This window comes from Mobula hypostoma, chromosome 9, assembly GCF_963921235.1.
Source record: "Mobula hypostoma chromosome 9, sMobHyp1.1, whole genome shotgun sequence".
Taxonomy (NCBI): domain Eukaryota; kingdom Metazoa; phylum Chordata; class Chondrichthyes; order Myliobatiformes; family Myliobatidae; genus Mobula; species Mobula hypostoma.
This window is the reverse complement of record NC_086105.1, coordinates 65,679,590-65,700,609: the sequence shown is the minus strand read 5'-3', so window position 1 is coordinate 65,700,609 and position 21,020 is coordinate 65,679,590. Positions and strand designations below refer to the sequence as shown.

Sequence of the window (21,020 nt, the reverse complement as noted above, 5' to 3'; positions counted from 1 at the left end):
GTGTTGGAATCATCAAGTGATCTGAATGTAGTTATTGCTTTTTAATGCATATTTGAATTACAAATGCGAAATGAATAATTATTAACCAAAGGAAAATCAGGAAATGGGTATCTAAGATTTGACTTTAGTACAGGCATGGAAAGTTCCATTATTTCTCAGTAGTGAGTTTATGCGTTTTTTTAATGAATTGCCCTGTGTGGCTCTTCATGAGTTGAAGACTCGTGTAGGAAAATGTCCTTGTCTCTCAGTTAGCAATCTCTTATTTAGTTCAGATTTGTATTTCAGATGTATTTTTATTTATCATATGTACATCAAAATATACAGTGAAATGCCTCATTTGTGTCATCAATGAACACAACCTAAGGATGTGCTGGGGCAGCCTGCAACCGGCACTGTACATTCTGTTGTCAACATTGCATGCCTTCAATTTATGCAAGGGTAGGCTGCCAAGACAATCTATTTTCTCGTCACCGAAGAAGAGAGCTTGCTTCCGTAATTAAATAAAGCTGTGGTTGCAATCAGCAAAATTATTTTGAGGGATCAAGTGTTAGATAAGATGAGGGTGACTTTAATGGTTGAGCAGCAACTGTGCATTCAAGTGTGTAGATTCTTCAAAGGACTCTTAGCGAGCTAGGGTAATCCTGAGCAGGGAATAGATGCATCTGTGGCCAAATCTGGACAAAATGTTTGACAATGCCGTATTTTCCAAGTGGAGACTAATTCTCAAAACAACATGAGTCTGTTACGGCCTCCACTATTGGCATGATGAGGGTATGCTCTGGTTGGAGGAGCAATGCAATACCTCATTCTGTCTGGGTAGCCTCCAACCTGATGGCATAAACATTGATTTTTCACACTTCTGATTATTTTCTCTCCCTCCGTTTCTCACTTATTCCATTCCCCATTCTGATTTCCCTCTTTCCTTTTCTCCTCACCTCTCTCCCTCTGGTGCCCCTTTCTCCCATGGTGTACTGTCCTATCAGATTCTTCATCATTCTACCTCTTTCACCTATCATCTCCCAGCTTCTTACTTCAACCCCACCCACACACCTTCCCCCTCAGCTGGCTTCACTATCATCTGCCAGCTTGTACTTCTCCTGCTTCCCACATCTTCCACCTTCCTTTCCAGTCCTGATGAAGGGTCTCAGCCCAAAATGTTGACTGTTCATTTCTGTTCATAGATGCCCAACCTGCTGAGTTTTCAGCATTTTGTGTGTGTTCCTCAAGGTTTCCAGCATCTGCAGAATCTCTTGTGTTTGTGAGTGAATTTATTTTGTAGATTAAGTACACCAATAGTTTTTTTTCAGAACATCCACTCCATGAAAACTGGATTCCACCTAGTACATTGTATTACAAATGTGCTTTGAGGGTAAGGCCCTGTTGAAGACAAGTGATATAACCATTCTGTGCAGAAGTTTTGCTTTGTTGAGAACGTTGAACTGCAGAAATTCCTGTTTCTTAAATGTGAGGCGAGTATTATGGCAGCCTGGAGTTATTCCTGTGACTTGTGGAGAGCCAACATCCATGAACTTATTGCATGTCATCTATGCCTTCAGAAAGAATGAGGTCACATTTTTATGTATTTAGTCAATTCAAAATATCCATTCTATCATAGAGGAAATGAAAAATTTGTAAACATCGATGGAATTGATGGTTTTATTGGGCATCTGTTGCTGATTGTTATGTTTTGAGATGACCTGGTCCTCCCCCATTAGCTAAAATGAGGAACTTTGTGAAATTGAGATGAGGGGTTTCTTTAGCCAGAGGGTGGTGAATCTGTTGAATTCATTGCCAGAGACAGTTGAAGAGGCCAAGTCTTTGGGGATATTTAAAACGGAGGTTGATAGGTCCTTAATTAGTAAGGGTGTCATAAGTTGATTTGTAAGGTCGAAGTGGAGAAGACAGCAGAATGGGGTTGGGAGGGATAATAAATCAGCCATGATTGAATGGTGGAGTAGACTTGATAAAGGCCGAATGGCCGAATTCTGCTCCTGTGTCACTTGCATTTTGCCTGGTGTGAACTGGCAGTGGATTTAATCTTCTCTTGGGAGGTATGAAACTTGAGTTTTTAACTGAGTTTAGGAATATCATTAATTTTACATTAGTGTACAGATATGGGGAGTACCAGAAGGGCTTTCCTCTCGTTGGATGAGGTGTTCCACTCATCTATTAATGAATCAATGTCATGAGAGGAAATTAAAGCCCCAAAAATTCTGAATCCTGTTTTAAATGGAGGGTTTTGATTTAAGTATTTTGAAGCAAAATAACAGTAATTGTTATTGACTCTCAAGTCATTAAATGAAAAGTACTTTTTAAATATCTTGAAAATTGCTTATGATTGAAAATTTGCAAACATAAGATTACCCTTTTAGGACTAGCTGGTGGAGCAGTGATTTACGGCTTAGTACACTACAAAGAATTCAGGTAACAGAAAAAAAAAACTAGGTGTTTCAAAGTTCAAAGTAAATTTGTTATTGGAGTATGTTTTTGTCACCGTATACTACAAAGAGATTAAGAGGTCTTTATGAAGAATAATTCATCAATATTTTTGAGGACTCAGATATTTTGAGCTCTTGCTGCAGTGCACCATGTGTAGGAGCAAGGAGTCAATGACAACAGCTTGTGACCTTCCACACTTATCTCTGCATGCCTGGCCTTGAGTTGTCAGAATTCCTCCATTATCCCGTTGATTGTGATGGCCTCCTGCTGCTGTGGCTGTAAACTCTTGAAGAATGCAGATGATCCAGCTCAGCTTTTACTATCAAGTTAACTGCTGGGAAAGTGGAACCCCATGGCAAAATGAAAGCTCTGACATTAATGCATCAGGCTGTGGTTGTTTTGTACCCCTGACAAACCCAGCAGATTCTGCATCTACTCAGCAGATATTTAACTTCTGTTCATCAGCTGCAATGTGACTCCTGCACTATGTTAAGTTGATTGTCAGATTAAAAGCTTAAAATTTAAAATCATTTGCCAAATTCGTACCTTTTACTTTTCAAAATACAGCAGAGCATCAGGTCCTTCTGGCCCAACAAATCCATGGTGTCCAATTGCACCCATGTGACCAAATAACCGACTAATCTGTATGTCTTTGGGAGGAAACCGGAACGCCCAGAGGAAACCAACACAGTCACAGGGAGAACATACAAGTTCCTTACAGACAGTGGCGGCAATTGAATACTGACTGTTGGCACTGAATAACGTTACACTAACCGTACTACCCTTTAGGAATAGAATCTTAATAAATACAATATTGTGCCTTTTACTGTGATCTGGGTTTGATTTATTGAAGGTGCTGTTGTTAATGTTGAGTGCGGAAGTTCTTGACCTTTCCTGATCTTGCTCACACTTTTGGCATGTGACTGACAGCACTCAAGAGTTCGTCCGCGCAGAAGTGAAAATTCCTGTGGCCAACCATTTTAATTCTTATTCCCATTCCTGTTCTGACATGTAGGTGGCTTCCTCTTCTGTCACGATGAAGCCACTCTTAGAGTGGAGGAGCATCACCTCGTATTCCATTTTAGTAGCCTCTTACTCAGGGGTGGCCAATATTTTACATTCCATACGTCAATTTTTTCACACGAGTTCAGATGCGCCATGCAACTCTTGTACCCCCATTCAATTCTTGTAAAAATGTTAATATAGACATATTTAGCATTTTTACATGATATATTGATTTAATATAAAAACAAGATAAACATTACTTACCTTAATGAGACTTTTAACAAATATATTTTGTCTTTTGATTTCTTCCTTTTTCTTAATCACATATGCTTTCCGTGACTCAGACCCAAGCACTAACTTCAATTTTCCTTCTATTTCAGTCTGATGTTGTGTTTTATAGTGTTTATTAAGATCATGCCTTCTATTATGTGAGAAAGTGTTTTCACAAACAATGCACAACAGTTTTCCTGAGGGACCCACTATAAATAAGAACTCATTTTCCCACTGTTCATTGAATTCACACTTACTATCACTTCCTGCTTTTATTTTGCTCATTTTCTTTTGCACTGTGATGGGTTACTGAATGTAAAAACAAGGCTTAATTTTCTAAAAAGTACAGAACTGCAAATATTCACAAAGGACGAACAAAGCACGACTCCGTAGTGCATGAGTGTCAATTGTAAACTGACTGGCAAAAACCTGCAACGCACCGCTGGTGCAGACGCCTGGCGCCTCAGGATCAAACAAGTATCAAATGTGTATTGAACAGTTATGGAACGACTGCAGAACAAAAGTCCTTCTTTCCTAGTTTGACTCATTGAATATTTTTTTCAATTAAAAACAGATTAATGTGAAAGAAGATAACATTCACCAAAAGATGTGCACGAAATAATAAAATCGCTAAAAATAATTGCTAAGTTTTAGATTTATTCTTAGTAAAACCCATTTCTAGCTCTAAGCTACTTGAATTACTGTTATAGATAATTTTTTTTTCTACAAATCAGTTTTTGGTTAATACTTTTTGCATGAGTAGGCTTACTTTTTTATTATTATCACCAGGGTGCAATGCACCACTTCTAATCATCCAGCGCGCCACAGGTTGGCCATCTCTGCTCTAACTTGATGGCATGAATATCAATTTCTTGTATTTTTGTTTCCCTTTTCCTTCCCTCTCCTCTCTCCTTCCACTTCCCACTTTGACCTCTTACCTCTTCTTATTTGCCTGTCACCTGCCCTTTGTACCCCTCCTTCTTCCCTTTCTCCCATGGTCCACTCTCTTTCCATCAGATTCCTCCTTCTCCAGCCCTTTACCTTTCCCACCCACCTGGCTTCACCCCTCACTTTCTAACTTGTCCTCCTTCCCCTCCTCCCACCTTTTTATTCTGGCACCACCCCCTTCCTTTCCAATCCAAATAAAGGGTCTCAGAGAAACGTCATCTGTTTATTCATTTTCATTAGATGCTGCCTGACCTGCTGTGTTCCTCCAGCATTTTGTGTGTGTTTCTCCTTGCAGTTTTCTCATTACACTTTCTGTTTTAATTGGCTTCAGTATGAATCCATTTCTCCTGTCTTGCCTGTGGCGGAGCCATTAGATCCGACATCTTGGCGTCAGGGCTTGCGTAAAACTGGCATTGTTCTTGTGCCTCAAAAGGGCGAAAAAGTTATGGTGAGCTGCCTCTTGTGTGCGCAGAGGTTTGTGTTTCGTGTTCAGTTCGCGTTTACCTGAAGTATCCAGTTTCACTGCATGTTGTGATGATACTCATTTCCTTGTACTTTATTAAACAATTAGTTTTGATATCTGAAAACTAGAATCAAATTCTAGAATTTGTGTGGTTTGTGTGCACATATGTTCCTCATGTCTATTGTTTAGTTAGAGTGTCTTAATCTGGCTCAGTGCATGAACTACCATTAGACAAATAGAGAAACACATGAAATATTAGTTTAACAATAGTGGATTCTAAACTCCAGTTTTGCACACAAACAAGTTGCTTCTACTATCACGAAAGGTATATTGATAACCCACCCATCTTTGGGCTCAGTGACTCCCACAAAATACTGAAGGAACTCAGCAGGCAGCATCTATGGAAAGGAATAAAGAGTTGATGTTCTGTAGCAAGAACCGTTATTGGGTCTTGGCTTGAAATGTCGACTCTGTTCACTTCCAATGATGCTGCCCGACCTGTTGAGTTCTTCCAACATTTTGTGTGTGTTAGTCTGGATTTCCAGTGTCTGCAGAATCTTTTGTTTATCTTTGGCTCATGGGTGATGTGAAATCAGACTAGTCTCAGCTATCTTTTTGATTTGAGTGAAGATTGAAATAGAATGAAGGTGTATCACTCCATTATAAATTATTCAACTTTACCTGTATTAGTTTAAGATGGTGTGCAGGTAAATGTGAAATTAAGCCTCGAGCAGAAGGAAGGAAACCTTTCCAGAGAGTTGGAGGTTTTGGTATTGCTCTTCAGTTTCATTCCAACAATGAGTTAGAATAGAATCATATTCAGGTTTATTACCACTGACATTATGTGAAATATGTTTTGCACAGCAGTAGGATGCAAAGAGACAAATCATTGTAAATTTAAAAAAAATTGTGAACAAGCAAGGCACTGTTCAGAAATCTTGTGGCAGAGAGGAAGAAGCTATTTCTGAATTGTTAAGTATAGGTTTTCAGGCACCTGTACCACTTCCTTGGTGGTCGTAGTGAGAAGAGGGCATGTCCGACCTGGATGGTGCAAGTTCTTAGTGATAGATGCTGCCACTTTGAGGCACAGCCTCTTAAAGATGTCTTGGATGGTGGGGAGGGTTGTGTCTGTGAATGAAATTGTCAGCATTGACAAGACCATTAGGAGAAAAATTGGGCCATTTGGCCCATCGAGTCTATGAGTGGATGGCCAGACACTTCTTCCCCAGGGCGGAAATGGTTAATATCTGGGGCATAATTTTAAGTTGATTGGAGGGAAATATAGAGGGGATGTCGGAGGTGTTTTTCTTTTACACAGTGGTGGGTGCGTGGGATGTACTGTCGGGATGGTGGTAGAAGCAGACACATCCAGGGTATTTGAGACTCTTAGGAGACAGAAAATGAAGGACTATGTCAGAGGGACGGGTTAGATTGATCTTGAAGTAGGTTAAAAGGTTAGCACAACATTGTGGTCAAAGGGCCTATACTGTGTTGTAACGTTCCAAGTTCATTAACAGGAAGGGTACTAAGGCTGTGTCTCTCCCCAAGAGGGTTGTGACTAGATCATTGGAACTATTTCAAGAGGTAGACATATTTTGGAAAGATTGGGAAGCTAACATAGAAGAGGTCATGAATCCTGGGCAGGTCAGTCGTAACAAAATAGCAAGGAGTCCAAGTAACCCAACTCCTGCTCCTAGTTTGTTCTTGCATTGAGCTTCAGATGCATTCCAAAAGGGAAAAGCAAACTTGCAGCTTGTAAGGGCTATCAGAATTTTTTTTGTCTCCGTGAGTATGAACATTGGGAATCCTACTGTCCTTGGGAGAAATTAAATATCATTATGCTTCAGTAAATAAAAGTTGCTTCATCAGATCTTAGTCAGTTTTTTGCCTCATCTGGCTGTCATGTGGGATGGTTTATCAATTTTACTGAGTGCCTAAAAGCTTGGATTCTTTGCCTCATGTTGAAAGAAACTGATCATCTTCTAATGTTTTGTCAGGATCTGAAATAATTTAGAGTAAAATTCTTTTGATCATCACCGAAAGCAAAAGGTGTATCAAACATGAAAATGTAAATTAGTTCAAATATAAATTTGACCTGCAATCTTATTCCAAAGATTTGTTGAATTGGAAGTGCTGCTAATTATCTGAACATAATTTCTTTGCAGATGTACTCATGTGGTCTGGATCTTATATGATTTTCTTAATATGAAAAGGGAATGACCTGGGAAAATGTCTTTATTACAGTTTGGGCACAGATTAAGGAAATGATGTGCTGTTACTTGAAAATTTAAGTTCTTGTCAAATTTGCTGTACATGATTGAAAAGAATTGTTCGTTTTTCTGTCAAACCCTGACCTTTACATGTGGTCCAGCCTGGAACTACATCTTGAAAGTTTTAACATGGTACTGATCCTCAATTTACAGTTTGCTGCTCCATTTATGAAATATTCAAAAGAAGAAGAGAAGAAGAGGAAAGATGAAGAAGAAAAGAAAGATGCATCTCCAGCTTCTTGGAGGTCAGGGCTTCGAAAGACTGGAAGCTATGGTGCATTGGCTGACATCAGTGCTTCCAAAGAAACACAGAAGGAGAGAGACATAATCGGTGTGATGCGCTCTGCATCAAGCCCTCGACTCTCATCCACTGCAGATAACAAAGAGAAAGTAAGTTGCTAAACGCGCATGTTAAGTTTCTTTTGGAAGTTACAAATCTTTTGGATCCAGAATCATTTGGAGACCTAGTCTCAGACTAGATGGACTGAAGGGACAGTTTCAATGCAGTAATGTTCTATGATTATTCTTTTCTGATCTTTTGCTTATTCACATTCTTCCCAACATCCCTTCCCCTCCACACCCGACTTCAAAAAACAAGTTTCAATACACTATTTTGTCATAATCCTGTAAAGAATGGGAAGTGTTTGGAGAGAATGTCTAAGGCTAATGTGCAACCAAATTTGCAATTTGTTACCAAGCAAAAGCACTGGTCTGACCTTGGCTGTGTTCGGTCTTATGTCAATTTCAGAATCAGGTTTATTATAACTGACGAACAGTTTGTTATGGAATGTGCAACATGATCCTGAAAAATTTAACAGAGTACCCTGAAGCTCAACTCGCCATTCAGGCCAGAAGAGGAAAAACCAGGGAATAGTTTTGTCTTGCTTTCTCTGTCTTATGGATTACACATTGCCCCAGTTGGAGGGAGAATCTGAATAAGAAATAAAATGTGAAGACGTGAAGTTTGACCCACTTCCAGGATTTTGTTTTCACTTAAAAGTTCCAGCATTTTTGCCTTTGTAAGAAAATGCATGCAGGCTAATTTCAACATGAAAGCTACAAGATGAGATAAAATAATGTGACCCATTTCTGAATGATTTGCAAGTAGATTGTCTTACAGATAGTGGCAGGAATTGAACCCTAATCTTACAGCTAGTGCTGTAGAGCATTATACTAACTGCTGTGTTACCAAGCTGCCCTTGATAGTGAAATTATTTGCAATGTAGGTTTGTTTTCCATATAAGAGTGGACATGAAGATCTAGCTTAATGTTCGGATCTTCAAAAGGAAACTGTGATCTCTTACTTGGCGAGCCCATTGTAACCTTCAGTCAGAGGTTGTCACCAATGCATTTGGATGAAGAACAATTGCTTTCTTTTCAAAGTACACTTATTATCAAAATATGGACTGTACACTATATACTGTACAACCTTGAGTTTCATCTTCTTCCAGTAGCCACAAAGAACAAGAAACACAATAGAATTCATGAAAAACTCCACACCACAAAGATAGTTGTACATCAAGTGTGAGAAAAAGAAACAAATCATGCAAACAATAAGAAATAAGCAAACAGACAATCTACAGAACATGAACCACAGAGTCCCCAAACGTCCACAGCCATGTAACCAGTTCAGCGCTGCATCTGATGGAGGAGCCTGCTGGTGGCAGGCCATAGCCGTGGAGCCGGGTATAATGCTGAGGCGGGTGACGATAGCTGCAGCTGCTGAGTTCATTTGTGGATTTGAATAGCAGGTCAATAATCCTGACAGACCAGCTGCAAGCAAGTATTCTTCCTTGCTTGTGGTGTTTTCCTTTTTGACTAATGCAGTTCGAAAGTAGCTGTGTAAAGTTTGAAGGATAGAAATATGTGTTCTATCTGCACCTTCTTTAGGAGTATCATTGCTTTTATTGTGAGATCTCTCATGCTGGAGCAAAACATTGACAAAGTTTGGTTTCACTGGACCAATTGAATAAAACTCATTTGGTATGAACTAAACAAGTCCAAAAAAACATAAAGCGGAAAATGTCAATTACCGGTAGCATGAGCGAATAAAATTAAAGTTGCACATCATTTTATTTAACAGTTGCTTCCTGACCCTCCGAGTTCAGAGTCCGAAAGAGAGACCAGAAGCTATTTCACATCAATCACCTGCTTACACCAATCCTACATTTGAAAAAATGACTAGTCAGTGATACAGCATGGTTACAGGCCTTTCCAGCCCAGTTAGCCTGCTCCATACAGTTTCATCCATGTGACCAATTAACCTGTAGGAATGTGGGAGGAAGCACAAGCACCCAGAGTAAACCCACACAGTCGGGGAGAACGTCCAAACTCCTTGCAGACAGTGTCAGGAATCAAGCATAGGTTGCTGACTCTGTAATAGTGTTACACTTGTTGCTTTGCCTCCATGCTGTCCCAGTTCTCCCCATTTTCCAGTCAGTTCCCCCCAGATTCTGTGATTCAATAGGGACAATTTACAGTGACCAATTAACCAAGCAGCTATTTTTGGGATATGCAGTCACAGGTAGAATATGCAACCTCAACCCAGTTAGCATCAGAGGTCAGTACTGAGCACAGATCTGTTAAGTAGTAGGTAGTAGTTCTGTGAGCTCCAGAACTCTGCTACCCAGAAGCACTCATTTTCTGCAATTGTTTTCCATTATTGCAGCAAGTATGCTTTGCATTTGCTTTAACAAGTGAAAAATACATTTTTACTTTGTTTTAAAGCACTTGAGTTGTGAAAGATGTCAGCAATCACCAAAACAATTTCTTGAATCCACTTTTGTTCCAACAGGAGAAGGATCAGAAAGGAATGAGGCTTGCTTATGTTTCACCTACATTTCCGTGCAGAAGATTAGCCAGTGCATCAGACATTGATGATAGAGAAATCAGGTAAAATCCTACTCCATTCACTCTCCCATTTACCAGCTTCTTTCCCTGCCCCAGCTCCCCCACCCTTAAGCATACTCAACTGGGATGATTACTTCACAGAGATACTGCAAGTAGCCTTGTGCGCAGTGGTTCTTACACAAGGCGGCGTTGGGAAGAAGACTCAAAGAGGAAAGAAATGAACCACACTTCCACCACTGAAGGGCCTACAACACAAAATGCTGCTGTCACCAACGTAGTGCCTAGTTATCAAAGAAGGTAATTGGAAGCTCTCAAGATGTTTGTGTAATGATTGGGTTATGGAAGCAAGTTTGATTATGTTAACCAGCAGGTCTGCTCCCCCTTGTAGTTCATTGCTCTGAAGTCTAATTAGGAAGTTGATATGTCTCAGTATATCAGAACAATTCAGTTAAATCTAACATTGGTGATATCAATAAACTGAATGTTTATTCTTTAATCCCCATCCATTTGAATAGATCTGGCCTGCAACAAAGGGAAGTTGTTTAGTGTGTGTTCTGCCTCTATCCTTAATTTAGGGGAAGAAAAGTTTGCCTTTACAAGAGTAACACTGGTGAAAATGTTATATTGCACCATTCTGTAACACAATGAACATTGATAATATTGTCTGTTTACGTGATTGGAACAATGGCAGTATTCTGAATCGAGGAAAATCTTGTTATTCCTGATGTCCACATACATGCCTGTTGCCCATCCATAATTTTACAGTATGGGCATCTTGCTTAATTACCCCAGTTGTACAGAGGAACAAGAGTTTGTGCTGCTACATATGCCACTTTCCTACTGGTCAGAGACTAGGTCTTTGTGTTTCTGCTTGCTGAAAATTTTGATGTAGCAGTGTTTTTTTAAAAAAAATTTAGAGATGTGCTAAATTCTGCAGTGGGTTTTCAGTATCTGTTCAGTATCTGTTCTTGGAGCATGTTCACGGAAAATATAGCCCTTTTTGCTGCTACAGGTAATTTCAGGGTTGACAGTTAGGATCACTTCCAGACTTTGAAGGAAGCTCTGGAAAGGTTATCTGTAAGAAGGTTTCATGAAGTCAAGATAGGTTAAGTAGTGATGCTGTATGTATGTATTTGGTGACTGGTTGTACCTTGTGCTTAATCTAAGTGGATGTTTTCTGTTTCTGTCAGATAACTGCATGCATTTGCCTGAACTTTTTGTGATTGTGTAATAGGAGAAAGTTGCTAATATTATTTACATACTCCTGCACGTCCGTGTATTGTGATATGTTGATAACAAGTTTTACTTGTAACAAGGCTGAGATGTAAGAGCCCAGCAAATGCTGAAATCTTTGAGCTACTGGAGAAACTCTGAAGATAGAACATTGAACATTACAACACAATATAAGTCCTTTGGCCCATGAACTTGGTGCCAATCTAAGTTTAATCTAACTCTTTTCTCCTACATTGCCCTCCATTTTTCTATCATCCCCGTGCCTATCTAAGAGTTTCTTAAATGTCCCTTTTGTTTCTGCCTCTACTACCTCCTTGGCAGGGTGTTCCACACACCTACCACTCTGTATAAAGAAATTCACTCTGACATTTCCCTATACTTTCCTCCAATCACCTTAAAATTATGCCCCTTGTATTTGTCATTTCTGCCTGGGTGAAAGGACCACTTGATCTTTGCCTATTAAAACTCTCTCTAGTGAGCCCTCACCTCACTAACTTGGAACTTCCTTTCACGTATGGCTCACTGAGCCATGACACTTGCACATGCATATGCACACACTAGTTACCATTTAAAATTATCCCCCCTTACATTTGCCAGCGGATGAAGGAAATGATGTGGTCTGTGTTTTGGGTTTCAACTTCCATCATCACCCATTCCATTGCTTCCATAAATGAGTTCCTCCAGCAGACGTTTTTTATGTTAAACAAGGCAATGGTTCATTCAATAAATAACTCCTGAATTTGCCAACAATTAATCAAATATGAAAAAACTTCAGTATTAATTTATTATAATCAAAACATTAATTGAAAGCACTTTTGGAAATGAATTCCTTTAAAGATGCCAGCTTTTGTTACTTAGAACTTGCATGTAATTGTCAAACAATATATGTCATCCTTGACACCTTGTGTATCAGAACTTAAAACCGGTTTATATATTGCTGTCTAGTCATGCTGAATGTTACAGACAACTTGATATTTCATCATTTGTTTAACACTAATGCTTGCATATTCAAGAGGTTTTATTTTGCACTTATGCATGATAGCATGCATCTGTAGCTCTTATGACATATTTTCTAATTGTTTTGATGTGCTTTCTTGCTTGGTATGCATGCAGTAATTCGTATCTGCTAGCAATAGGCAGAAGTAACAGTGCCAGACATCTGCCAGCCAACTCTTCCTCAAGCACCAGCTTCGATCCTACTAATTCTAAGTCTAGGCAACCAGCATCATCTCAGTACTCATCGTACAGCATCTTCAGAAGGTATAACACTTTGTAAAAGCAACATTAATTTAGCAAAAAATGTTCTTTTTGAATGTGCTACAAGCTCATTTAAATGGAAAAGTGTGTGTGTGTATGTATATATATGTATATATATGTGTGTGTGTATATATATATACACATGTTGTCTCTGATAGATCTTGTATATTGTGATGTAAGTGCAGCCTTTAAGTACACTGTGGCCAATTTATTAAGTACAGGAGTGAAACCTGTTGTACCCATCCACTTCAAGGTTTGATGTATTGTGCATTCAGAGATCCTCTTCTCACACCCCTCTTGTAACCCAAGGTTATTTGAGTAATTGTTGCCTTCCTGTCATCTTGAACCAGTCTGGTCATTCTCCTCTGATTAACAATGTATTTTTGGCCACAAAACTGCTGCTCGCTGGATGTATTTTGTCTGCAGAGACTGTTATGCGTGAAAATCCGAGGGCACCAGCAGTTTCTAAAATACTTGAACCACCCCACTTAAAGTCATTTAGATCTCATACCTCCCCAATCTGATGTTTGGTCTGAACAACAATTGAACTGCTTGACCATGTCTGCAAGTTTTTATGTATTGAGTTGCTGCCACATGACTGGCTGATTGGATATTTTCATTAATGATCAGATGTTCAGGTGTACCTAATAAAATGTCCACTGAGTGCATGTTGTTACTAGGAAGAGGTACAGTCGACGTTTCAGGCCGAGACCCTGCGTCAGGACTAACTGAAGGAAGAGTTAGTAAGAGATTTGAGAGGGGGAGGGGGAGATCCAAAATGATAGGAGAAGACAGGAGCGGGAAGGATGGAGCCAAGAGCTGGACAAGTGATTGGCAAAGGGGATATGAGAGGATCATGGGACAGGAGGTCCGGGGAGAAAGACAAAGGGGGGAACCCAGAGGATGGGCAAGGGGTATAGTCAGAGGGAGAAAAAGGAGAGTGAGAGAAAGAATGTGTGTATAAAAATAAATAACGGATGGGGTACAGGGGTGGGGGGCGTGGGGCATTAGCGGAAGTTAGAGAAGTCGATGTTCATGCCATCAGGTTGGAGGCTACCCAGACGGAATATAAGGTGGTGTTCCTCCAACCTGAGTGTGGCTTCATCTTTACAGTAGAGGAGGCCGTGGATAGACATGTCAGAATGGGAATGGGATGTGGAATTAAAACATCCCATTCCCATTCTGACATGACGCATTTTAATTCCACATCCCATTCCCATTCTGACATGCCTATCCACGGCCTCCTCTACTGTAAAGATGAAGCCACACTCAGGTTGGAGGAACAACACCTTACATTCCATCTGGGTAGCCTCCAACCTGATGGCATGAACATCGACTTCTCTAACTTTCGCTAATGCCCCACTTCCCCCTCGTACCCCATCCGTTATTTATTTTTATACACACATTCTTTCTCTCACTCTCCTTTTTCTCCCTCTGTCCCTCTGACTATACCCCTTGCCCATCCTCTGGGTTCCTCCCCCACTTGTCTTTCTCCCCGGGCCTCCTGTCCCATGATCCTCTCATATCCCCTTTGCCAATCACCTGTCCAGCTCTTGGCTCCATCCCTCCCACTCCCACTTTCAAATCTCTTACTAACTCTTCCTTCAGTTAGTCCTGACGAAGGGTCTCGGCCTGAAACGTCGACTGTACCTCTTCCTAGAGATGCTGCCTGGCCTGCTGCGTTCACCAGCAACTTTGATGTGTGTTGCTTGAATTTCCAGCATCTGCAAAATTCCTGTTGTTTGCATGTTGTTACTAACAGCTTTCAAATATTCTGATATAAGTGCAGCCTTTAAATATAAAAAGCAGCTTATTGGTAACCTTACCAGTGAAATACAGCTTCCAGTAAGTTTAAGACCGGCAGAAGTTTAGCTTCAATCAGAAGTTGCTGAAAGCAGCAGAAAGAAAACTTAATTCTTTGGGTTGTTAGCCCTCTTTTAATTTTGCTGAAAGTTAATGTATTTGAAAAAAAACTTTCTGTTCCAGATTATTTGGATTTAAATATTTCCAGTATTTAAAATCTTCTGTGTATTTTTGTAAGTCTTTGGATAGTTGTGGATCATGGGAAAAGGAGAATTTGTTACTGTCATGACCTCTTTGTACAAGTATCTGCTAGGATTCAGAAATCTGTAAATGTGCCAGTTATTTGTTTGGCTTGCAATGTATTTTCCTTGGAAATTCTCAAAGGATAATTGCAGTAGTCAGATTGTGTACAATTATGAATCTCTAAACTTAGGACTCCAGGTTAAAACTCTTCTAATGAGTTATGGCTTCCCATTTAAAATATTACATTCTTGCCAGTAAGTCATCTTCATAAAGGTTTGGGTAAATATTTGAAAAATATTGTCAGGTCAGGGGGTACAAAATGGGAGAATGCAGGTAATTTGGTAGCTTTTTCAAAACTGACACAACAGTAAGCGGTATGCTTCCATTTTGTGCCATATCATTTTCAGCTATCATGAGAAGTGTTTTGATATGCACCATGTGTCATTAGTGAGTTGGTTATACTCAGTTACATGTGCCCTGGTGTGAAATGGCAGTGGATAATATCTTTAGTTGGGAGATAGGAAACTTGAGTTTTTAACAGTTTCGGAATGTCACGAATTGTACATCAATGCAAACGAGGCGAGTAACCCTCATAGGATAAGTTCTATTGTTGACAAGGAAGATAAGTTTTGTGGTGTTAACAAAACTGTAAGGGTGTCAAAGATTATGGACAAAAGGAAGAGAATGAGGTTGAGGGACAGTAAATCAGCCATGATGGAATTGTGGAACAGATGTGATGATGAACTGAGTAGTCTAATTCTGTTTCTGCCTTTTGGTGTCTTGATGAAGGGTCTCACCCAAAAATGTTGACTGTAGATGATGCCTGACCTGCTGAGTTCCTCCAGCACTTTGTGTGTTGTATCGTTAATTATTTTTCTATTTACACCTGGGTGTGCATGGAACTGAATAAATCTCATTTTGAGTTCTTGGAAGTATAGGAAATCTTTGAAATTATGTGCTAGTAAAACTCAGAATTGGCTTGTTTTTTTTTGAAAAGTGTTAGATTTCCTATTCATGTACAGTGACAAATGGAACTTTTGGGCAAGCTGTATAAGGATGTCCAGTGCTCTTCACCTGAAATAACTCTGGTCTTGTAATATACCCTTGAAAATCTGTCCCAGTACCATATCCTTGACAGCAAGCCTTTGTGTCACACAGCCGTGGAAGTTGAAGATTTGATGACCATTACATCATGTATGTTGGAAAATTAATAAGCTGAAGCATTGGTGGGACTGCAGCATAGTGGTTGGCACACTGCTTTACAGTACCTGTGACCCAAGTTCAACTTCCGCTGCTGTCTGTAAGGAATTTGTATGTTCTCCCCATGACTGTGTGGCTTTCCGCTGGATGCTCCAGTTTCCTCCCACAGTCCAAAGGCATACCAGTTGGTGGGTTAATTAGTCACTGTAAGTTGTCCTGTGATTCGGTTAGGATTAAATTGGGGGTTGCTAAGCGGCACAGCTTGAAGCGCAGGAAGGATCTACTTTGTGCTGTATCTCAATAAATAAAATTTAAAAAAAAATAATGAGCCCAAATTCCAAATGTTGAGAGCCACTTGAATAGATTAGTTTTGAAGCTGTCAGTCTCTTGATAGTCATTGATGCTCCTCTCTGTTCAGCTTTGAAACTGATGCATTGAGATTTTCTATTCAGTAAAACTTACAAATGAAGTTTCAGCAAATTGCTGCTGTTGGAAAAAGACAATAAGATGTAGGAGCAGAATTAGGCCACTTGGCCCATGAAGTCAGCTCCATTCCATTACGGCTGATTTATTATCCCTCTCAACCCCATTCTCCTGCCTTCTTCCCGTAACCTTTGACAGCTTTACAAATCAAGAAACTATTAACTTCGACTTTAAGTGTACTCCATGACGTGGCCTCTACAGCTGTCCATGGCAATGAATTCCACAGATTCACTGCCCTCTGGCTGAAGCTCAATCCATCTTTGCAGTTAAAACATTCTTTTAGAAAACCATTTTGCTGAAACTTGAGTATTTTACCTGCAAAGATGGAATTCCATTCTTAAACATCCAGCACAATTCACTCGCTTCCTCTGATCTGAAACATGTTACTCTGGGGGTTGGGGGGGTGAAAATGGTGCACGAGGGAAAAATGTGTACCCTGGGTGGAGGGGAAGCTTCAGGCAGATACCGCTAAATTGTGATGTTATTTAAAATGCTGGAGAAGAACTTGAATAATTGTGATGACTAAAAAATATATATTTTAATAAAGCATTATTTGATAAAAGCCCACTACATTTTCCTTCAGTGGGCTTAGCACCATTGCTTCAACATTTCCTGTTCCCCATGTAAACTAATTGCTGTTCACTCTGTTCACAATATTTAGCTCATTCTATGTAACATTAGTTTTAGTGAGTGTTCATAATCTGAAAATTAGATGCAATGACCCAGAGCTGAACCCAGAGGATAATAAACCGAATTATCTCCGTCATAATGTGGATTACCTTGGTGCAGATGGCTCTTTACAAACTGTCAATGTTTGGAAATATTTTTGAAAATATTTCCATTTAAAACTGCCCAAAGAATAACGATGTTTTGAGAAATACTTAAATGAGGCTGGACAGACTTTCATCCAATACTTCGATGGGACAGGCTCTTAACAACATTTGGTTTGGAAAATTTAAATCTGCGCAACAAGAAACCAGAGGTTATTTTGTTCTCGTTTGTTAAGCTGGATTGATGTGACTTTTGGAACCGGTTAAAGATGAATGCAGCTATGTATACAGTGCCTTGAAAAAATATTCAGCCCCCACAGCTATTTTCACATTTTACTGTTTCATTTTCTAAATTAAAAATATATTGAAGTAGGATTTTTTTGAGCTAATCTACAAAATATTGTGCACCATGTCAAATCTAAAGCAAAATTCCAAAACCTGTCAACAACTTACGAAAGAAGAGGCAGGGAAGGGGCCCTAGTTAAAAAGAAATCATATCCTTGCCTGTCAAGACTTTGCAAAGTGTCATTTAGAAGATACTGTAAAGATGTGGAAGGAAGTCTTGTAGTCAGATGAGACTGAAGTGGATATTTTTGGTCTTAACACTAAGCGGTACATGTGGTATAAATCTAAAACTCTGCATCAATCTAAAACACCATCCCTACTGTAAAGTGTGCTGGAGGTAGAATCATGCTATGGTGATACTTCTCAACAGCAGGGATGGGAAATCTGGTCAAGATTGATGAGATGATGTGCTGCTAAAAACAGAGATATCCTGGTTAAAATCCTGTTAGCTTCTGCCAGAAAGCTTAAACTGGGGAAAAAGTTCATTTTTCTGTAGGATACTGCAAAGAGCACACTGCCAGAGCAACCATGGAGTGACTTCAAATGAAGAAAATTGATGGTCTTGAGTGGCCCAGCTAGACTAAACCCAGTTGCTCCCCAACTCACTTGACACAGCTTGAGCAATTTATAAAGGAGGAATAGGCAAATCTTGCTCCATGTTGTACACAACTAATAGAAACTTATCAAAAAAGACTACAGGTTGTAATAGCTGCGAGAGGTGGTTCAACTAAGCACTGAGCAAAGGGGGATGAATACTCTTGAAATGCTGACATTTCAGTTTTTGATTTTTTTTGTTTTCCTTGCTTTATATTTTTCCCTGCTTTTGGGTTCCACTGTGGGGGCGGGGGGGGGGGGGAGACGGCGTAGGAGCATGTGATTCACAAATAAAAATTCTCAGTTAAATTGATGAAAATCCCTGGTTGTAATAATTCTTGTGCACAAAGGGTTGGGGCTGAATACTTTTACAAGGCGCTAAATTAAATATGTTACTTGAATGTCAGTTTATATTGAGGTATAATTAGTACCTCCCAAGAATGTCACTTAGTTTTCATGTACTGCTCTAAATTTAATGTGTATTTTTGTATTGTGTATTCATTTGCTAACAAGTTTAAATTCCTGTGATTCATGTCACTTTTCTTGCAAGTAAAAGCACATCTTTGCCATGTAAACTTCATGCAGGAAAATTACTTTCCAGGATTCTGGGCATTGTGTAGGTAGACGAGATTAGTTTACAGTACTTTTGATAACTAATTTAATCAAATAGTCATAGAACTCTGCAACCAACTAAACTAATTTAGTTGAACTTTTTTTTAATTGGTTCAGCCCAAAATTATGGGCTGAAGGAACTTTTGCTGTGTGGTACTGGTTCTATGTTCTATGGTCAAAGCCTGTTAATTCACAAGTAAACTGCTGCAAAGATTCCCGTTTGTATAGCAAGGATTGATGTAATTTGAAAATAACAAGAGTCTAATTTGGGAAATTTTTATAATGTCTCTTTGTAAGGTAAAACCAAATACTACTGGGAAATTTATTGTGGAAAACCTTTAAAAGTAAACATCAAGAGCGTGGAGTTCAGTACAAGACTCACAGTACAAGACTCTGAGCTTCTTTCTCCTCTTTTTGTTTTGTCATTAGTAGTTCTTTTGGCCGAAGAAAAGATGATCAAATTAGTACTGTTCAACGTACCATTTCAACCAGCACCATAGCAACTGTTACCTCATCGAACAGCCTGCAGTCCATTCCCAGGATAGCTGCTTCCACTTCATCGGGCAGGTAACGTGAACAAATGGCTGATTTGTCTTCTTAAAAAGCTTTTAACTTGTTTTGTCTGTTATATGTTTCTTCGTATGAATTAAGGATATTTGGATTTGTATTGACAAAAATTGTTGAATTTGCCAACTCGAGCTGCATATCAGGAAGGTCATTTCAAAAACAGAAGAGATTCTGCAGTTGCTGGAAGTCCCTAAGACCGTAGAAGCAGAATTAGTCCATTTGGCCCGTCGAGTCTTCTCTGCCATTACGTTATGGTTGATACAGTATCCTTCCCAAACCCATTCTACTACCTATCAACCCCCCTCTTTAAATATACCCAATGACTTTGCCTGGACAGCTAACTAGCAATGAACTCCATAGATCACCGCCCTCTGGCTAAAGAAATTCCACTTCATATCTGTTCTAAAGGGATGTCCTTGTATTCTGAAACGGTACCTCTAGTCCTAGACTGTCTCATGAAAGGAAATACCTCTCCACATCCACTCTTTTTAGGCCATTCATTATTCAATAGGCTTTAATGAGATCCCAGCCCCCTGTCATTCTTCAGCGAGTACAGACCCAGAGCCATCAAATGCTCCTTGTGTGTTAACTCTTTCATTTGCAGGATCATATTTGGGAACCATCACTGGACCAAAATCAGCACATACTTAGATAAGCGTCCCAAAGTTATTCATCATTTTCCAACTGTGCTGTGACAATGACTCACTCAGCATTAAAAACTTGCTTTTATATTCCCTTCCTCTCAAAATGAATGCTGACTTTGAATTTGCCTTCCTTACTACCAACTCCATTTGCAAGTTAACCTTTAGGAAATCCTGTAGAAGGACTTCCAAGTCCATTTGCACTTCAGATTTCTCTGTTAAGAAAATAGTAAACGTTTCTATTCCTTCTACCAACGTGCATTATTATGCACTTCCCTAGACTATATTCCATCTGCCACTTATTTACTCATTCTCCTAATCTATCTAAGCCCTTCTGCAGACTCACTGCTTCCTCAATGCTAATGCACGTTCACCTTTCTTTGTATCGCTTGTAAACTTGTTAACAAAGCCCAGAGTAAAATATAAAAAATGCTGAAGGAACTCAGCAGGTCAACTGGCATCTATGGAGAAGAATACACAGTTGAATGTTTCAGGCTGAGACAATTCAGGACTGGAAAGGAAGGTGGAAAGAAGCCAAAATAAAAGGGTATTGGAGGAGAGGGAGCACAAACCAGCAGGTTGGTTGGATCCAGATAAGAGGGGTAGGTGTAGGCCTGAAAGTTGACTGTTTTTGCCCCTCTATGGATGCTGCCTGACCTGTAGAGTTCCTCCAGCATTGAATTTCCAGCATCTGCAGAATCTCGTCTCTTATTTCTCTCTCTCTCTTTGCAAAATCTCTTCTGTTTTTTTCTGCAGAAATATCATATCCCAAATGTGTAATGAAATTTATTACCAGAATAAATTTTTTTTATTCAAAAGGTAAACATTGTTCTTACGATGGTATCAAGAGCCTAGTCGACTAATTTTTAACCAAGCTCATGCCTTAAACAGGAAAATTGCAGCAATTCATGCAAAATCTTTAAATTTCTCTAAAAATTCAAACCAATCCTTAAGTCATACAAGTTTATTTTTCCAACGTTTTTGTTGATTTCATGTTTGTTGAGCTTTGCTTATTTTCTTGTTTGTC

The 21,020-nt window shown here is 39.4% G+C and overlaps 1 protein-coding gene across 7 annotated transcripts in view; it reads left to right on the top strand.

The window, feature by feature from the left end:
* The window catches only part of ppp1r12a (protein phosphatase 1, regulatory subunit 12A), a 250,859-nt gene that overhangs the window by 136,254 nt on the left and 93,585 nt on the right, over positions 1 to 21,020 (top strand). For 3 of the 7 annotated variants that reach the window (XM_063058430.1, XM_063058427.1, XM_063058428.1), the window contains exons 10-15: positions 4,994 to 5,110; positions 7,549 to 7,785; positions 10,190 to 10,287; positions 10,387 to 10,542; positions 12,592 to 12,738; positions 19,215 to 19,352. In XM_063058430.1, coding sequence (XP_062914500.1) covers positions 4,994 to 5,110; positions 7,549 to 7,785; positions 10,190 to 10,287; positions 10,387 to 10,542; positions 12,592 to 12,738; positions 19,215 to 19,352 — 893 coding nt within the window. The remainder of the gene's footprint in view (positions 1 to 4,993; positions 5,111 to 7,548; positions 7,786 to 10,189; positions 10,288 to 10,386; positions 10,543 to 12,591; positions 12,739 to 19,214; positions 19,353 to 21,020) is intronic. The other 4 variants (XM_063058429.1, XM_063058432.1, XM_063058431.1 and 1 more) reach the window with 3 other exon arrangements.